Here is a 16383-nt window from a genome sequence, read left to right as displayed (position 1 = left end):
GGAATGGTTTTTAAATGCTGTGACAAGTTCAAACATGTTTGAAAATCAGGCACTCCTCACTTTGCATGTGGATTGTGCTATTAAGGCCAGTTTGCACTGGCCTTGATCCAGCCACTTGTGGTCATCGACACCTCCGAGCAAGAGTGAAGTATGGGGGTATCTATTCTAGGAAATGTACAGTCACAAGCAAGGTCAATGCAATGCGCTGTGGTCCGGCATGTTTGTAGTGTGCGCTGTCACATTTTTGCGATGCATACTGCCTGCTGTGGTGATAGTGTACACTTAGCTTTACATTGAATATGAGACCGATGATACTCGACTCTAACCAAGGTGTTCTGTTAAAATTTCAGGATTTGTGAAGTGTTACGTTGTAGGAAAAGTTTGAGAAACCCTGCTGTAGTGGATTGGTGCACTCTAGGCTATTAGCTTTTCTGAGTGGGATTCACATTAATAAATCATCTTCTCTGTTTGCCACATTTGATATTTTGGACAATTTCTATCTATTTAATTTAATGATTTCAAAGAAAATACTCCAGATCATCAGAATATCCTGATCTGTAGTTTTATGCTATCTTTATCATCTCTGATTCCATTTGCGATGATCCTTATTTTATTTCTATATTTTACCCCCCCCCCCCCTCTGTTCTCTGAGGGTACATGCTGATTACTTGGTAGAAAGTTTTCTCGTCATTTATTTTGCCATTGGATTTCTAAGCCTTGTTTCTTGTTCTCAAACTTTTTCTCTGGAAAAACACCTCTATTTGAGTTTATAGGGCAGCCTTCAGTTAACCTCTGAAGGCTGCTTATCTTTGATTCATTTTAAAACCTTTTGCTCCTGTTTTCTTTTTCAATGGATTAATATTTTTTCCTTTAATCTAGTTTATAAAGCTAATTGATTATACTTTTGACTTTTTCAAATTAGCATTTAGTCAGTTTTTCACTGAAGATGGATGAGAATGAGCTAATCAAAAATGTGAGTTTTATGTACTTATCTGTTACTATGCTTAGGTGTTTGTATAACATCTAATCCACTCTGACAGTTCATAATATATTTTTAAATTATACTTGTCAAGAAATTATATTATTCTTTTTAGCCTTTACTGAAACATGAGCACTTGACGTAACATCACGACTAGACTGCTTGTGTATAGGGGCATATCTAATTGCTGATATAGTTGGCTAAGCAGTTAGTGTATCCACTGTCTAGCCAGCAGACTGTGGGTTTGAATCCTGCTGTGAGCATGGATATATTGTGATTGTCTTTAGATGGTAGATGAATTCCATCATTCATTCATTTCCCATTGCGAGACCAGTGTCTTGCTTATCGGAGACCTCAAGTGGCTTGAAAAAGTTTCATGTTTAGTCTCTAGAGCAGGGTATATATATGTATTCACCAAGTCCAGTAAAAAAAAAATAGAAAAAAATTCCTTAGCTTTCACAGTACTTAAATCAGTATAGGGTTATAGTCTTTCATTGGTGTAAGTCACATAAAAATAATTGTTCTACTAATTGTTCCCATTTCTTTTGTAGTAATAAAGCTGTTGCAGACTATCTAGCTTCAAGTGGGTACATGGAAGCGCTAGAAGCTTTTAAAAGAGAAACTGATATGGTGAGAAATATTTTTGTTATATTGTATTTTTAAGGTAATAATTTTTAACCTCTTTTGTTTAAATAGTAGTCTCACTCGCAAACATTTCAGGACCTGTGGTATACAGCTTTACTATGGACTTGCAGAAGGTGTGGTAGTATGAGGAAGGATATCGACATTTGTCTAAAATGCTTGTAGATTGTAGTGTTTTGAAAATACTGTTGGTGAATATATATATATATATATATATATATATATATATTTTCACCAACAATGAATATGTATATTTTCAGCAGTTTTAGTTATATGCACAAAAACCACTGTATATTATACCTGAAAATATTAAAACAAATTCTTGTTTTCATCCTTTATCCAAACATAAGCAAACAGTTTGCATATGAAGTATTTTCATGTCTGTTCTACTTGTATATAGCGGTTGTTGATTTTAAAACATTATGGGTTGGTCACTACTTGTACTGTTTTGACATTTCTTGAGTTCTCATTAGTGTGAACTCAACCTAGGAAGATACCAATGTTAAATCAATGGAGAAGTGTAGTCATATGCGAAAACATATGACCACTGGTAGTAAAGTGATATATCACCATATTATTAAATACTCCAGATTAGAGATAATTGCAGAAAGTTTTCTGATTGTATCGATTTAACCTTGGTGTTTTTTATAAGTTCGGCTCTCCCACTGATGATAACTTGATAAAGTTCAAAAAAAGTGAGTAGTTATTCCCATAATGTTTTTTGTATTATCGGATACTGAAGCAATTGATGTGAACTTGGTAGCTTCTATATACAAGTAGACTAGTCACGAAGATACTTAACATGCAAACTTTATTTACTTATGGGGTAGAGGATTAAAACAAGAATTTATTTTCATGGTTATATATACTTCTTTAACCTGCCAGTGAAACTTTCTACAATGATCACTATTGTTAATATTGTTCTTTCTTAAAGCCATCCTTCTTAGCAGAATATATATATATATATATATATATATTTTTTTTTTTTTTAGGTTAACAAAAATATAATTTGACTCTCTTATTCATTGGACTGTTCAGGGCCAATGCTTTGATTCAAATCAAAAACTTCACCAGCTTCTGGTGCAAACTTTAACAGTGTGTACTAGACAAGATGGTGGTCTAACACAACATTTCATCACCAGTTCCAATCAACAGTTTTAATATTTGCTTTTTTTTATTGTATTTTATTTTTTTTTAGGGATCTGATTTGTTTGATTTTTAATCTTCTAACACACTCTTAGCTGCATCATCCCATCTGTAGCAGTTTAGTCCATAGGTCTAGTTGGCTGAGTGATTAAATGTACCCACTCTCCAACCAACAGGTTGCAGGTTTGAATTTTGCTTTATGTATGAATGTTTATGGTTTTCTTTAGGTTGAATTTCATTGCCTTGTGTGAAACACTCCCTCATTTATTGGAGGCCTGAAAAAGTTCCATGTTTGATCTTTAGAGTAGTCTTGACTATGCAAAAATTAAAAATATATATATATAAATGCTAAAACTTCTCTGGACTTCAAGTGATACTGATGTACCACAGGTTTATAACTTTGTGGTTAGATTTAAAAAAAAAGTTATTTAATAGAATCAATTATATTTATAATTGATTCTACCTGATTTGCAACTTAATAAACTTTTGCTCTGTACAGATAGAACCTCTGTATAATGTTCTTTATGTGATTAGATTTAGTGTTTTGAATAGTTTTTCAGTTGGTACTTAGATTTTTGAGATCAGCAGAACTTTAGAGTTCCTTATTATATATTTGGTTTAATCCTTTATTCAAGTGTAAACAAAGTTTGCGCCTGAAGTATTTTCAGGACTGGGGCAACTCATGGCAAAGGTGGTATAACTTCTCATCACTTACCTTAGTATCCCATAATGCAAAGCACATCTCTTTGTGGACATGTATAATGCTATGCATTAAGGGAAAGTGAATTTCAATGCTTCCAAGACAAATCATCAACTCAACAGTCTTGTGTGGGCCCTGGCCTTTTTTCAGAAATGTCTGGCAGCCATTACCTTTTCCAAGACAGTTTAGTTCTGCCTTATTTCTCAGAAGAAGGATAATAGATTACTTACTCTTTTGATAATTCAATCTCCAATCAAGAACAAATGTCTCCATTGAACTAACTTTCAAGTATAGCCTATCACAGCAAACGCACACACACCACATGAACAGCCTCTAAAATACTTAGCATGTTGGATGCTATTCAGAAGGGTGCAACTGCTATCTTTCCTTCACTAACTTCTTCCAATTCCTTTCTTAGAGAAAGTCTGTTTCTGCATGTCTTTTATTATTATTATTATTATTTATTATTTTACCACCATTCCTCCAGTTTTGTCTAATCATGTAAGAATGTGAGTTTTTGCTGGTCAGTATCCATTCCCCCAAATCATTATTCCCAATGAATACAATTCTAACTCTTTAAGAAATACATTAATGGATTCAGTTTTCTCTCTGCCCTTCTCTCTTTAATCACTTGCATACAAATGACAGTGTTGTTTTGTGACCTCTTGTAATGAGCGGGGCTATCTTTATTATTTATTACCCTACTGGCTGCACCATTGCAAATGGGGGTGTCTTTATTATTATCCTACCTTATTATTTTCCTTATGTCTCTATCTTATCTCTGTATGGATTTCTTTACACTATACTGCCCCTTCCGCACTTCCTTCTTATTCTTTGAACACCAGAAAATTTATTTGATTAGAAGCTGCGCCACTGATGTCCATTTTCTAGTAATAAGAAGTGTGAAATGCATCCAGCAGTTTTCCTATCACATTCAAGTTATCCCTGATTAATTAATATCTACAGTCATGTTTACTATCTATCCTTTCTCCCGGGTTCCTGCTAATGGGCTCTAATATTTTTTCGGAACAGTGCATCAAAGAAATTAAGTATCAGGCGACACTCTATTAATATTCAAACAACAAATTTAATTCACATAAAACAATTTACACTAAATTTGCAGTGATAGAACAAAACATCTCAATTCAGATCTATATAAATCAATTTAGCTAAATTCTCCCATTCACTCATACAAATTATGTCATATAAATAACATTCTCTCATTATAACACAAATCATTTACGCTGAGAAATGGTACATATTAACTCTTAATTACCATGCACATAGACCAAATCTTTTACTCACAAAATGCTCCTTCCTTTCTATGCTGGGAATATTCTATAGGCAAATTTTTACCAATTGGCAAACAGTTACACTCTGACTCATTACACATACAAATTCCTGACAGTTATTTACTTTCTAATCTTCAACTGTTAATTATGCCTATTTAGGTCAGCCTCCACTTCACAGTCCACTAATAAAAGTTCTCCTAAAAGCTCAAAGAAAAATTGGAAAAACAGATACACTCACTTTGGTGGCGACTACCCTCTATGGATCTGGCTTCACACTGGAGTTCTGTTCCTTTTCCTTCCGTGTCAGGTTTTTCTTTCCTTACTTATGCCGGCGATAGACTTGTTGACGGCCTGCAGAGTCTGTATCTTCCTGGGGTATGGGTGGAGGTTCTGCAGCTTGCGGAGTAGCTGGATGTGCGTCGAAAGCAACAGAGCAATTCCCTTCCGCTTGAAAATTCCTTCTCCTCGGACTATAGCTACTGGTGTAGAGTTGTCATCAAGGGTCTATACGTTGCCTGGCAGATCGGCCCTCTCATCCTTCCTTTAGGCATACTTTCTCCTGAAGTCGTGTTCTCGATGGCGTACATCTGACGGATAACTGCTGACGACCTCTGGATCACCGATGAAAATTTCTGGAACCGATCCCTCGATCTTTTTGCCAACGCCTTTTATTCACTCACTTACGAATCCTTGCATGGAGATATGGGACCCCCGAACATTTCGGTGAAATCCCTTGATCCTTCTCTCTGACTGACCCTTCCTTTGTTTTTCTCCAGCACTCCCTAAATCCTATTCGTTCTGGCAGCGGACATTTGTTTGAAGCTTTTGTCGTTCCACCTAGCATGACTTTGAGCATTTCCATGTAGAATACGCACACAAAAAATTTGATGTCCTTATAAGGAGCCAAAAATACACTGCTTACTAGTGGCAAGGTATTGCCTTAATCCTACACCTTCTAGAATATTCCCTTACTTGGTAGAGAGCATATACAATTCCCATAGGGATTATTTACATTTAACAAACATATATGTGCATATTACAATTCTTACTCGGTTTGACCTATGTAAAACTTATGTAAAAATGCTTAGTCATTACGGAGCTACATAAATATTTTTACAAAGGCCCACCCCTTCATGAAAAAAATTTTTTAAACCATGAATGTGAATGAGAAATTTTTTTAACACCGTGTTTCTGAGTGTGGGGTCATATATTCTCTGTGCCAGACTACACTCAGGTTTGTCATCTATCTTAGAGCAGGAAATGCCGTCAGCCTGTCCTGTTGGCTCCTTTTTTCGCGACTGGTGCTGTGACTTACTGTTTTCCTTCAGGTATTTTTTTCTTTCCTGATACCTTGTTCTTCTTCTTCTTCTAGATCTACTATTGTCATGGCAGTGGCTTCGGCTTTTGCATATCTCTGTAATGTTTACTTCTATTACACTTTTTATCTTTTTCACAGTGGCCTCTGTATCTTTCTTTTAATCTGCCATCACCTTGACACTCGAGATGTGTAAGACCTCACCCCCTTTGACTTTTTCACTATCTCTTGTAGCTGGGGATTCAGACAAATAATTCACATTATCTATTTGGTCAATTTTAATTTTCTCAGCTCCCCCCTTTTCTTTCTGGGAATTGTCGTTTTCTGTGTTGTCCTCATCATTAATTTTGCTAGCGCAATGCCTTTGACTATCCCTCATCCAGGCACCTTGATTGGATCCCGATATACAGATCTCCCCTTTTGAGAAATCACATGTGAACTTGTGTTTCTTTAGGAAGTCAATCCCAAGTACTACCTTTGCATTAGTATGAGAGGATTCCGGGAGAATCAATAACTCTGGTGAAACATACATTTTGAAGTCTGGCATCCACATGTTTACTTTTAATTTCCTTGAGGCATAGACAGTGGGGTCTGTTATTCCCTTTAATACGACAGGTGGTTTAAGTTTAGTGATGTCATTGGATACTCGGGATTGTAACTTCCTGAATAGAGATCCGGTTATCACTGAAACTTGTGAACCAGTGTCCAGCAAAACTCTGCATTTTACCCCTCTTATTTTCCCCCTTACTACCATCATGGAATTTTCCCCCATGAGCATAAACCAGAAGCTCAGGAATAGATCGCTGTATAGATGACAAGAAGCGCTCTTATTGTACCCATCAATAAAACAGGAAATGAAACTTTTTTTTTTTTTTAATATCATTTCCACCTGCAAAAGGTGGTAATCCTATAGTACAACAATACTATTGTTGGTGGGATAAGGATCCCCTGCCCCCTATTTTTATGAACTTTTTATTTTTACATAATTCAGAAAACCTTGCCCTAAAGACCAACTTTGGAGCTTTTTCAAACCACTTCAGGTAGTTGTCTCACAACAGTTAATGTGATTCATCTGCACACAGAAGGATTTGAACCTGCTGTCTGTTGGTTAGATAACAAATACGATAACCACTGCAGAAACTAGGCCGACATTAAGGTGAGAATTAGAAGTGTTCCAAGAAAGATTTATATAAAAGTTTTTGGAAAAAGATAAGAAAAATCATGACCCAATTTTTACTTCAGAAAAAATAGTTGAAACCACAGGCATATAATAAGGATCTCTAAATTATATATTTGGTTTAATCCTTTATCCAAGTGTAAGCAAACAAAGTTTGTGCCTGAAGTATTTTCAGGACTGGGGCAACTTGTGGCAAAGGTTAAAAAAAAAAAGAAGGTATTTAATAGAATCAATTATAAATATAATCGATTCTACCTGATTTGCAACTTAATAAGCTTTCGCTTTGTACAGATAGAACCTCTGTATAATGTTCTGTTAATGTGATAAGATTTAATGTTTTGAATAGTTTTTCAGTTGGTACTTGGATTTTTGAGATCAGCAAAACTTTAGAGATCCTTGTTATATATTTGGTTTAATCCTTTATCCTAGTGTAAGCAAACAAAGTTTGTACCTGAAGTATTTTCAGGACTGGCGCAACTCGTGGCAAAGGTGGTATAACTTCTCATCACTTGTCTTGGTATCCCATAATGCAAAGCACATCTCCTTGTGGACATGTATAATACTATGTGGGAAATGAGAGTAATGAGATGAGATTTCCCACATTCCTTATAGGTTATGTGAAGTTTTCTTTCCAGTTATATGGCTTGATCTTTAAGTGACTCTCAAAGATCTGAAAATGCTTATTTGATGGGAAGATATATTTGTTTTTAAAACATGCAAACTGAATAAAATATTCAGACTTTTTTTTACCTTTATTTGAGGTGTCTTATGAAAGAAAGTTTTAGAATATCATGATAACATGCCCATGAATAGTCAGTGGTTGTGGAAAAGTCCTGAGATTTTGAAGAGGGAGATGTATTTATTTGGCATTCACTACAGAATTTTCTCCAAATATCTTTGAATCTGTTCACAGTCAGTTAAATATATTTTGTTTGTGCTTATGTTTTATTGTTACCTAACAAGGTAGATAATGCTATTTAAAAAGCACTCAAGGGATTATTAACACCCCAAACCTGCCATGACGTCTATAGACGTCCAGTAAAATGTGGATACGATTCTGTATCACCCATTGAATAACATGGATAAGAAGTGCAATTTGGTTTCACTATTTCACCCACCACAGCTGGTAGAGAGGTTAATGTAGGAAAAGTAATCTCAATATTTATTTGTTGGTAGGTTTTTTATATATATAAAGGCAGAGGTGGAAGGAAAGAGGTTGCCCATGTCTCAGGGTTTTGATAGGTTATTTAGACTTTCCTGAAATAAGCAAGGTATTCTCTCAATCATAATTGGTATTAAGAGAAATTGACACTTGAAATATCCATAATATTTGTTTAAAAGTTTTTTCCCCAGAAACTATATATGAGTAGTTGGAAAACTTAATTAAAATATATAATTGATTCTGAGCTTTCTTTAAATATTTTAATTATTTCATTTATTTTAGCATGGAGAAATTGATAAAAAATATTCTGGACTATTAGAAAAAAAGTGGACATCAGTCATAAGGTTGCAAAAGAAGGTAAGTTTTCATTTCAGTTAGAATTGTTAAGTATTCTTAAATGCTGCTAATAACATACAGGATAATTACATACTACAGAAAGCTTCCAGTATTGAGACCACATGTTTTTAGATAAATAACGAGACTAGAATAAAATAAAAAATATAACCCTATATCTATTATAATTACAGCTATTTTGCCTGCTTCAGTTTAGGAGTACCCCTGTTTAAATGTCATTGGCTATTTACTCATGGATTCTTAGGGCATTATGAGTGTAGATGTACTAAAAAGTATATGTAGCCTAAGGAATAGAAAATTGCACATACCTTTTTCTGGGTGTTGTGGCTTTTCCTCAGTCTGCTATGTCGAAAACTGCAGAGTGTGTGTGTGGGGGGGGGGGGGGGTAGGCAGTTTCTATATATTACGAAAAAAAAAAAAACCGGTTTTTCTAACTTATTCTACCAAACTGCCTACCCCCCCCCACCCCACACACACACTCTGCAGTCGAAAACTGCAGAGTGTGTGTGTGTGGGGGGGGGGGGTAGGCAGTTTCTATATATTACGAAAAAAAAAAAAAACCGGGTTTTTCTTATTCTACCAAACTGCCTCCCCCCCCCCCACACACACACACTCTGCAGTTTTCGACATAGCAGACTGAGGAAAAGCCACAACACCCAGAAAAAGGTATGTGCAATTTTCTATTCCTTAGGCTACATATACTTTTTAGTACATCTACACTCATAATGCCCTAAGAATCCATGAGTAAATAGTCAATGACATTTAAACAGGGGTACTCCTAAACTGAAGCAGGCAAAATAGCTGTAATTATAATAGTTTATAAAGAGGAGTAACATGGGAGTTTTCCCAGAAATAATATACATAACCCTATATCTTTTGCCAGTCTCCCTGCCAATGTAAGTCTGACTTACAAAACTTGTAGAGTTACATTTATTTATTTTATTCTAGTCTCGTTATTTATCTAAAAACATGTCTCAATACTGGAAATTTTTTACCCAACTGCTAAACCTCAGAAGCTTGCGTATTCACTTACATACTATTTATATATTTCTACATTCAGATTAAAAAAATTATAGAAGCAAGTTAGTGTGTGTAAAATCTAATAAACCTAACCTCAGAACACCCAATAATTTAATAGTTTGTTAATTGTTATTTGATATTAAAATTGCTTTTTAGTGATCACTTAAAACATGTGATAATTTATTAAGCTGCTGAACTGGATTTCAAACTAGCAACTTTGAAGGCATAAAAAGATGACACAAAAAATATTACATTAATGTATTACTTGAAACTATGTAAACTTTGCATTACATGAAACTTACTTGTGGAAACATTTCAAATTGTAATTGAGAAGAAACTCATCAATAAATGAATACCAGACATATAAAGAGATGTTTGGAAAATGGAAAAAAAAAGAGTGAAGCTAATAGTAATGGTAAGAACTGGATTTCTGTTCAGGACATGCCCTAATATCATATTACTAACACCATATTTTAGCATAAAATCTACACAAATTCACATGGAGAGAAGACACAAGAAGCAAGTCTCATTGACTGGGTTATTGTGGATAGTGATATCTGGACAGAAGAATATATACAGAGGATCTGAAATAGGAAGTGATTACTATTTAGTTTTAAGCATAATAAAAATGAATATTGTATTGAAAAGAATATGTATCAAAAACCAACATTTTGAAATGAATTAAAGTAGGACAGCTTTCAGGTTATTTTTCTCTAATGACATACAATTATTGGAGTAAATAAAAAATGAAAGTTTGAAAACAATAATGAAACCTTGAAGCTCAGTGTTTTGAGTCTCTGGAGAAAATATTGATGGATTTATCCAGAGATGCATATGTTGACGATGTCAACAATAATAGAAAAATCAGAACTGCATGATGGACTCAGGGAATTAGCCATGGAAACGAAGCAAGCATATCAAAATTCTTAGCAAATCAGCCAGCATGTGCACTGAGAAAATACAGAGAAAAATATAAGAAAAGTGAAGCAGTGTGCAAAAGTGACTAAACTCAAAATTCACAGAAATTTAGGTAAGAATATAGAGGATAAATATCACAAATATGGCAAGATATTTTGGAGACTATTGAAAAAGAGCCTTGAAAGGAATTATATAATAAAAATAACAAAGATTGACAGAAAGCATATTCTGAATGTCCAGAGTAATTACTTTGAAAGATTATTAAACAGAATAAGCAGTTACAAGATAGTGGTAGAAAATATTCATGTTGAATGCAATCAGAAGCACCTATTAATATCTATGGTAGGAAAAAACCATCAGAAGCTTGAAATGTATATCCAGGGATTGGACAAAATAATGTAAACGCTTATTATACATACATATTTCTTTATTAATATGGTGTTGGATCACCTTATACAGCCTGAATTCTTCTTGGAATGGACTCAAGTTTTGAATAGTTTCTGTTGGAATTTTGCACCGTTCTTCTTGAAGAGCATCAGGTTCTTTTCAAGATGCTGCAGGTGGGAATCTGTTTCTTATTCTAGTCTCCAAAACTGACCAGAGTGATTCAATGTTCAAATCTGGTGATTGTGCTGGCAAGGAAAGATGAAGTTCACCTTCGTGCTCTTCAAAGCACAACCGTAAAGTCCAAGCTCTGTGAATTGGGGCATTGTCATCTTGGAATACTGCATTGTTGTTTGGAACTTCTTCTTATTGTGCTATCTTCTATCGAAGGTCAGCGACCATCTTGGCAAACATTGTGCTAATCTGAGCAGTTGTGCACTGCTCTTTCCTGTCCACGTCTTGATGTTGTCAAACCATGATATTCTTTTTCTTCCTCTAGTTCCTTTGCCATCAATTCTTCCTACCGAAATAGTTTGTAAAAGTTGGTATTTGCTGTTTCTCATGATGTGGCCAAGATATGATGTTTTTCGTTTCTTGATTATATGTACAAGATGTTTAGCTTTGCCAATGGATTTTAAGACATCTTCATTGGTAATTTTTTCTGTCCATGATATCTTTAGCATTCTTCTGTATAGCCACATCTCAAAGGCTTCAATTTTCTTGATGGTTGTCGCCTTCAATGTCCATGTTTCAACTCCATAGAGCAGAATAGACCACACGTAGCATTTCAGCATTCAGCATCTAACTTCCATGTTTAGGTCTTTATTGCAGAATAGTGTTCTCATTTTCATGAAGGACTGCCGTGCAACTTCAATCCTTGTCTTTATATCTATTTCTGGATCCCACCGTTCATTAAGCCAGCAACCAAGATATTTATATCTTGACACTTGATCAATATTTTTCCCATTGAGTGTCAGTTTCATTGATGAGGCTGGATGTTTGCTGATGATCATGTATTTTGTCTTGTTGATGTTTATATTTATTCCCATTCTTTGGTTTTCTATGTATACTCTGTCAATGAGTTTTTGGAGGTCCATAATATTATCTGCAATTAGCATGGTGTCATCTGCATATCGTAGGTTGTTAACAATCTTTCCATTTATTGTGATTCCCTCTGGACATTCTTCCAATGCTTTTTTAAAGATTACCTCTGGACATTCTTCCAATGCTTTTTTAAAGATTACCTCTGCATATATGTTGAACAGGAGCGGTGAGAGCACACATCCTTGTCTCACTCCTCTTTTGATGTTAATATCACTGGTGGTAATGTTGTCTAATTGAACGGTAGCTGACTGATTCCAATACAGATTTGTTATTAGTCTTATGTCTTGTTCGTCTAGCCTTATTTGTTGAAGGACTTCTATTAAGTTAGTGTGTCTGACTTTGTCGAATGCTTTTTCAAAATCTATGAAACACATAAAGACAGATTTCTGTTTTTCTATGCATTTTGGTATCAATACTTGGGTACAGAAAAGGGCCTCTCTAGTACCAAAACCATTCCGAAAGCTGAATTGTGTTTCACTTAGAGTTTCTTCACTTTTTCTATAAATGCGATTCTGAATTACTTTCAAAAATATTTTTAATGTTTGGCTCATTAGACTAATAAGTCGAAAGTCACCACAGGAATTTGCTTTGGGTTTCTTTGGGACAGTGATAAATGTAGATTTGAGCCAATCTGATGGAAATTCATCACTTTCATATATTTTATTAAATAGTTTTTCAAGAAGTTTGATGTTATCTGGTTCTATTAATTTTAAAAATTCTGTTTGCACACCATCTGGTCCACTGGCTTTTCCTGTTTTACTTGTTCGTATAGCATTCTCTATTTCGCATTTCATGATTGCTGGTCCTTGAATGTTACCTTTTATATTTATAGGCTTCTGTCTAGTATCATTGAAAAGTTCTGTTACATATTTTATCCAAATCTGTGCTTTATTCTCTTCTTCTAGAACTATTTTTCCATTTTCGTCTCTTAGCGACACTATTTGCTTTTTCCTCAGTTTTCTGGAAATTTCGTTGATTTTCTTATACAGATTGAAATTATCATGTTTCTTCTGAAGCAGTTCAATTTCAGTACATAAATTTTTCATCCAATTTTCCTTGGCTTCTTTTATTTTTTTCTTGATGATGTTATGTGTTTCTGTATACCTGGCTAGGTCTTTGTTTTTGTACATTCTTCTTGTATCAGTAAGAGAAAGAATCTCATCTGTCATCCATTCCTGTTGTTTTATATTATTCACATAACCTACATCTTCAATACTTGTTGTTACGATGGCATTCTTTAAGCTATTCCAAAGAGATTCCACACTTTTATTTTCTTCTATGTTAATCTGTTGTAATCGCAGGTTAAGCTGTGTCTTGGCACTTTTATTTATGTTCGGGTCTTTCAGTTTTTCTACATCAATTTTCTTTTTCTTCTTTTGTGATTTTTTAGCTGATTTTAATCTAAGACATACTTCTGAAACTATGGGATTGTGGTCTGATGAGATATCTGCTCCAGGATAAGTCTTTGCACTCTTTATACTACTGTGGAATCTTTTATTTATCAGTATATAATCAATTTGATTTCTGACAATGTTATGTTGGTTATCTTGAGGCGATTTCCAAGTGTACAGTCTTCTGGGTGGAAGTTTAAACCAGGTATTTGCTATTGTTAGATCTTCTTCCTGACAGAACTGGACTAGGTGATCTCCTCTGTCATTTCTGGTGCCTAAGCCATGTTCACCAACAATTTCTCCATCATCCCCTCTTCCCACTTTTGCATTGAAGTCACCTAATCACTATGTTTATATCATGTTTCTTTGTTAGGTTTTTAATCTCGTTTAGGTGTTCATAAAACTCTTCAACATCTTCACTTTTGTCAGCTGTGGGTGCATAAGCTTGGATGATATTTATGTTAACAGGGTTTCTCTTAAGTTGTAACAGCATTATCCTTTCAGAAAATGGAATCCAATTTATTACTGATTTATGGATTTCTTCATCTACTATTACAGCTACACCATGTCGATGTTTGTTCTCATCATTCCCAGAGTAATACATTGTCGTATTATCTTGTTGACACTTTCCAGATCCTGGCCATCTTGTCTCGCAAATTCCCAAAATCCGGATGCCCAGCCTCTTCATTTTTCTTGTGGCATTTCTTAATTTGCCAGCTTGGAACTAACATTTGATTAATGGGATGCACTTGATTACCCAAAATGTTCAAGTAATCACTTGCTGTAATTCTGCCATGAAGAGTAGTAATGGGACCAACATTACTACTAGACATGCATAAATAAATACATCTAGACATGCCTAAATAAATATTGCTCCAGTATTGTTACTGTTGGAATCACGCATCTAGGCTTCCCTGGGTGTTCTCCAAACATAAACTCGTCTTGATGTAGGAAACAGCATGAAGGTCGACTTATCTGATTATATCATGTTTCCAGTTTTCTAATGTCCAGGTTTGACAGTCATGACACCATCATTGATGCATCTGAGCATTCTTTTCAATAATCAGAGGTTTATCAATTGCAGCTCAATTGCAATAAAAATAGCCAGGAGCAATGAAAACATCAGCTGTGTATGGAGAACCTATAAAACAAGTAAAAACTTTCAGCTGTTTAGGTACAATTTTTAGTGCAGATCATAAATTTAATTTGGAATAAGAGCAAGTTTAGTTAAAATGCTAAGCTAGCCCTATACAAGTGTTCAAACCATTGCTGAATTCAAAAATAGTCTCAGATGTGTAATAGCTTCTGTGTAGTACCATTCACTTTTTTTTTTTTTTCCCCATTTAGTCTTGTATGATGGCTGCTCATGACCTGGTCTGCTAGTCTTAATAGGCTGTAGACATTCAGAGGCTAGATTGTTCTAACCTCTTAGAAGTAAAACAGGTTGAAACATTAGAGAGAATAGTTGGGATGTGAACAGTGGTAGAAATCATATGAAAAATTAAAATATTAGGTGACATTGTTAGTTAGCATTCAGTAATATGTGTGTGTGTGTAGATCTACTCTCAGGTGGTATGGTCACTTAAACAGAATTTAACACATTCATGTCGGGGCGATTGTCGTTACCCTAACTATTTGACATGGCAAGAGAAAACGCTGTGCCTTACAGAAATTTCATGCTTGCGTTTTGTGCAGATCTGCTACATATTATAAAGCTATTTTAATTGTAACAAAATCTGCGTGCATGTGTTCGGGGAAGCAAGTGTTTGATTAAGATTATATTAGAAAACAATAAAGGAGAATGCTATATTTGGTTGGTATGTTTGAATTACTCAAAGTGTAAATATGTAAACTATCCTTAATAAGCCATGTGAAAATGAGAAATGTAAAGGAAAGAACAAGTATGAGTAGAAATAAAATACTTTTGTTACTGGCAAATGAATTATTAATAATTAACATTTGTGATATTATGTATATCCTGTAATTTGCTGGGTGGAGCGAATAGCATGTGATCCTATAAATTCTAGACATGCATAAATGAATTTATGATGATTCCATCATAAATTCATTTATGCATATCTAGAATTTATAGGATCACATATTATTATTCAATAATAATAATAATAAAACTTATGAGGAGAGAGAAAGAGATTTGTTTGCAAAGTATAAATAACTAACTAATAATATTCATCTACTGTATCATTTGATAGCTCAGTAAATAACTATAAGGAGGGGCTAATCCAATGAACTAATAATGTTGATCAGATGATTCATTTAGTCAGGAATACAAATTTTGACAAGTGGAGAGAATGTTGCAAGTGGGAACGTTGAATGTTGGAAGTATGACTGGAAGGCGAAGAGAGGTGGTAGACATGATGAGGAAGAGGAAGTTGGACATTTTATACGTACAGGAGACAAGGTGGAAGGGAGAAAAGGCGAAGGAACTAGAAGACAGGTATAAATTGTTCTACTCTGGAGCGAATAAAGAGGGAAGAAATGGTGTTGGAATTGTGGTTGATGGCAGAATGAAGGGTGAAGTACTGGAAGTGGGTAGGAGGAACAACAGGATCATGCGAATGAAACTGGGTCTATGAGAAGAAGAACTGGTCATCTTATGTGTATACGCCCCATAAGTTGGCTGTACAACAGAAGAGAAAGATGAATTCTGGAACGTGCTAGATGAAGAAATGAGGGAACTGGAAGAAAACAAGATGGTGATTGTCGGAGGAGACTTGAACGGACACATAGGAGGACAGAATAGGAACTGTGAAAGGGTACATGGTGGCCATAGAGTGGAAA

General features: G+C 34.8%; 1 protein-coding gene across 1 annotated transcript in view; it reads left to right on the top strand.

The window, feature by feature from the left end:
• Nucleotides 1-16383, top strand: part of LOC150102046 (lissencephaly-1 homolog) — a 237814-nt gene that overhangs the window by 70394 nt on the left and 151037 nt on the right. Inside the window, exons 3-4 of the mRNA XM_090400712.1 lie at nucleotides 1531-1609; nucleotides 8696-8770. Coding sequence (XP_090256838.1) covers nucleotides 1531-1609; nucleotides 8696-8770 — 154 coding nt within the window. The remainder of the gene's footprint in view (nucleotides 1-1530; nucleotides 1610-8695; nucleotides 8771-16383) is intronic.

The sequence above is a fragment of the Typopeltis vanoorti genome, chromosome 11 (assembly GCF_054136105.1).
Source record: "Typopeltis vanoorti isolate ZY-2024b chromosome 11, IOZ_Tvanoo_1.0, whole genome shotgun sequence".
In the NCBI taxonomy this organism is placed as follows: Eukaryota; Metazoa; Arthropoda; class Arachnida; order Uropygi; family Thelyphonidae; genus Typopeltis; species Typopeltis vanoorti.
This window is presented reverse-complemented; position numbering and strand designations above follow the sequence as displayed.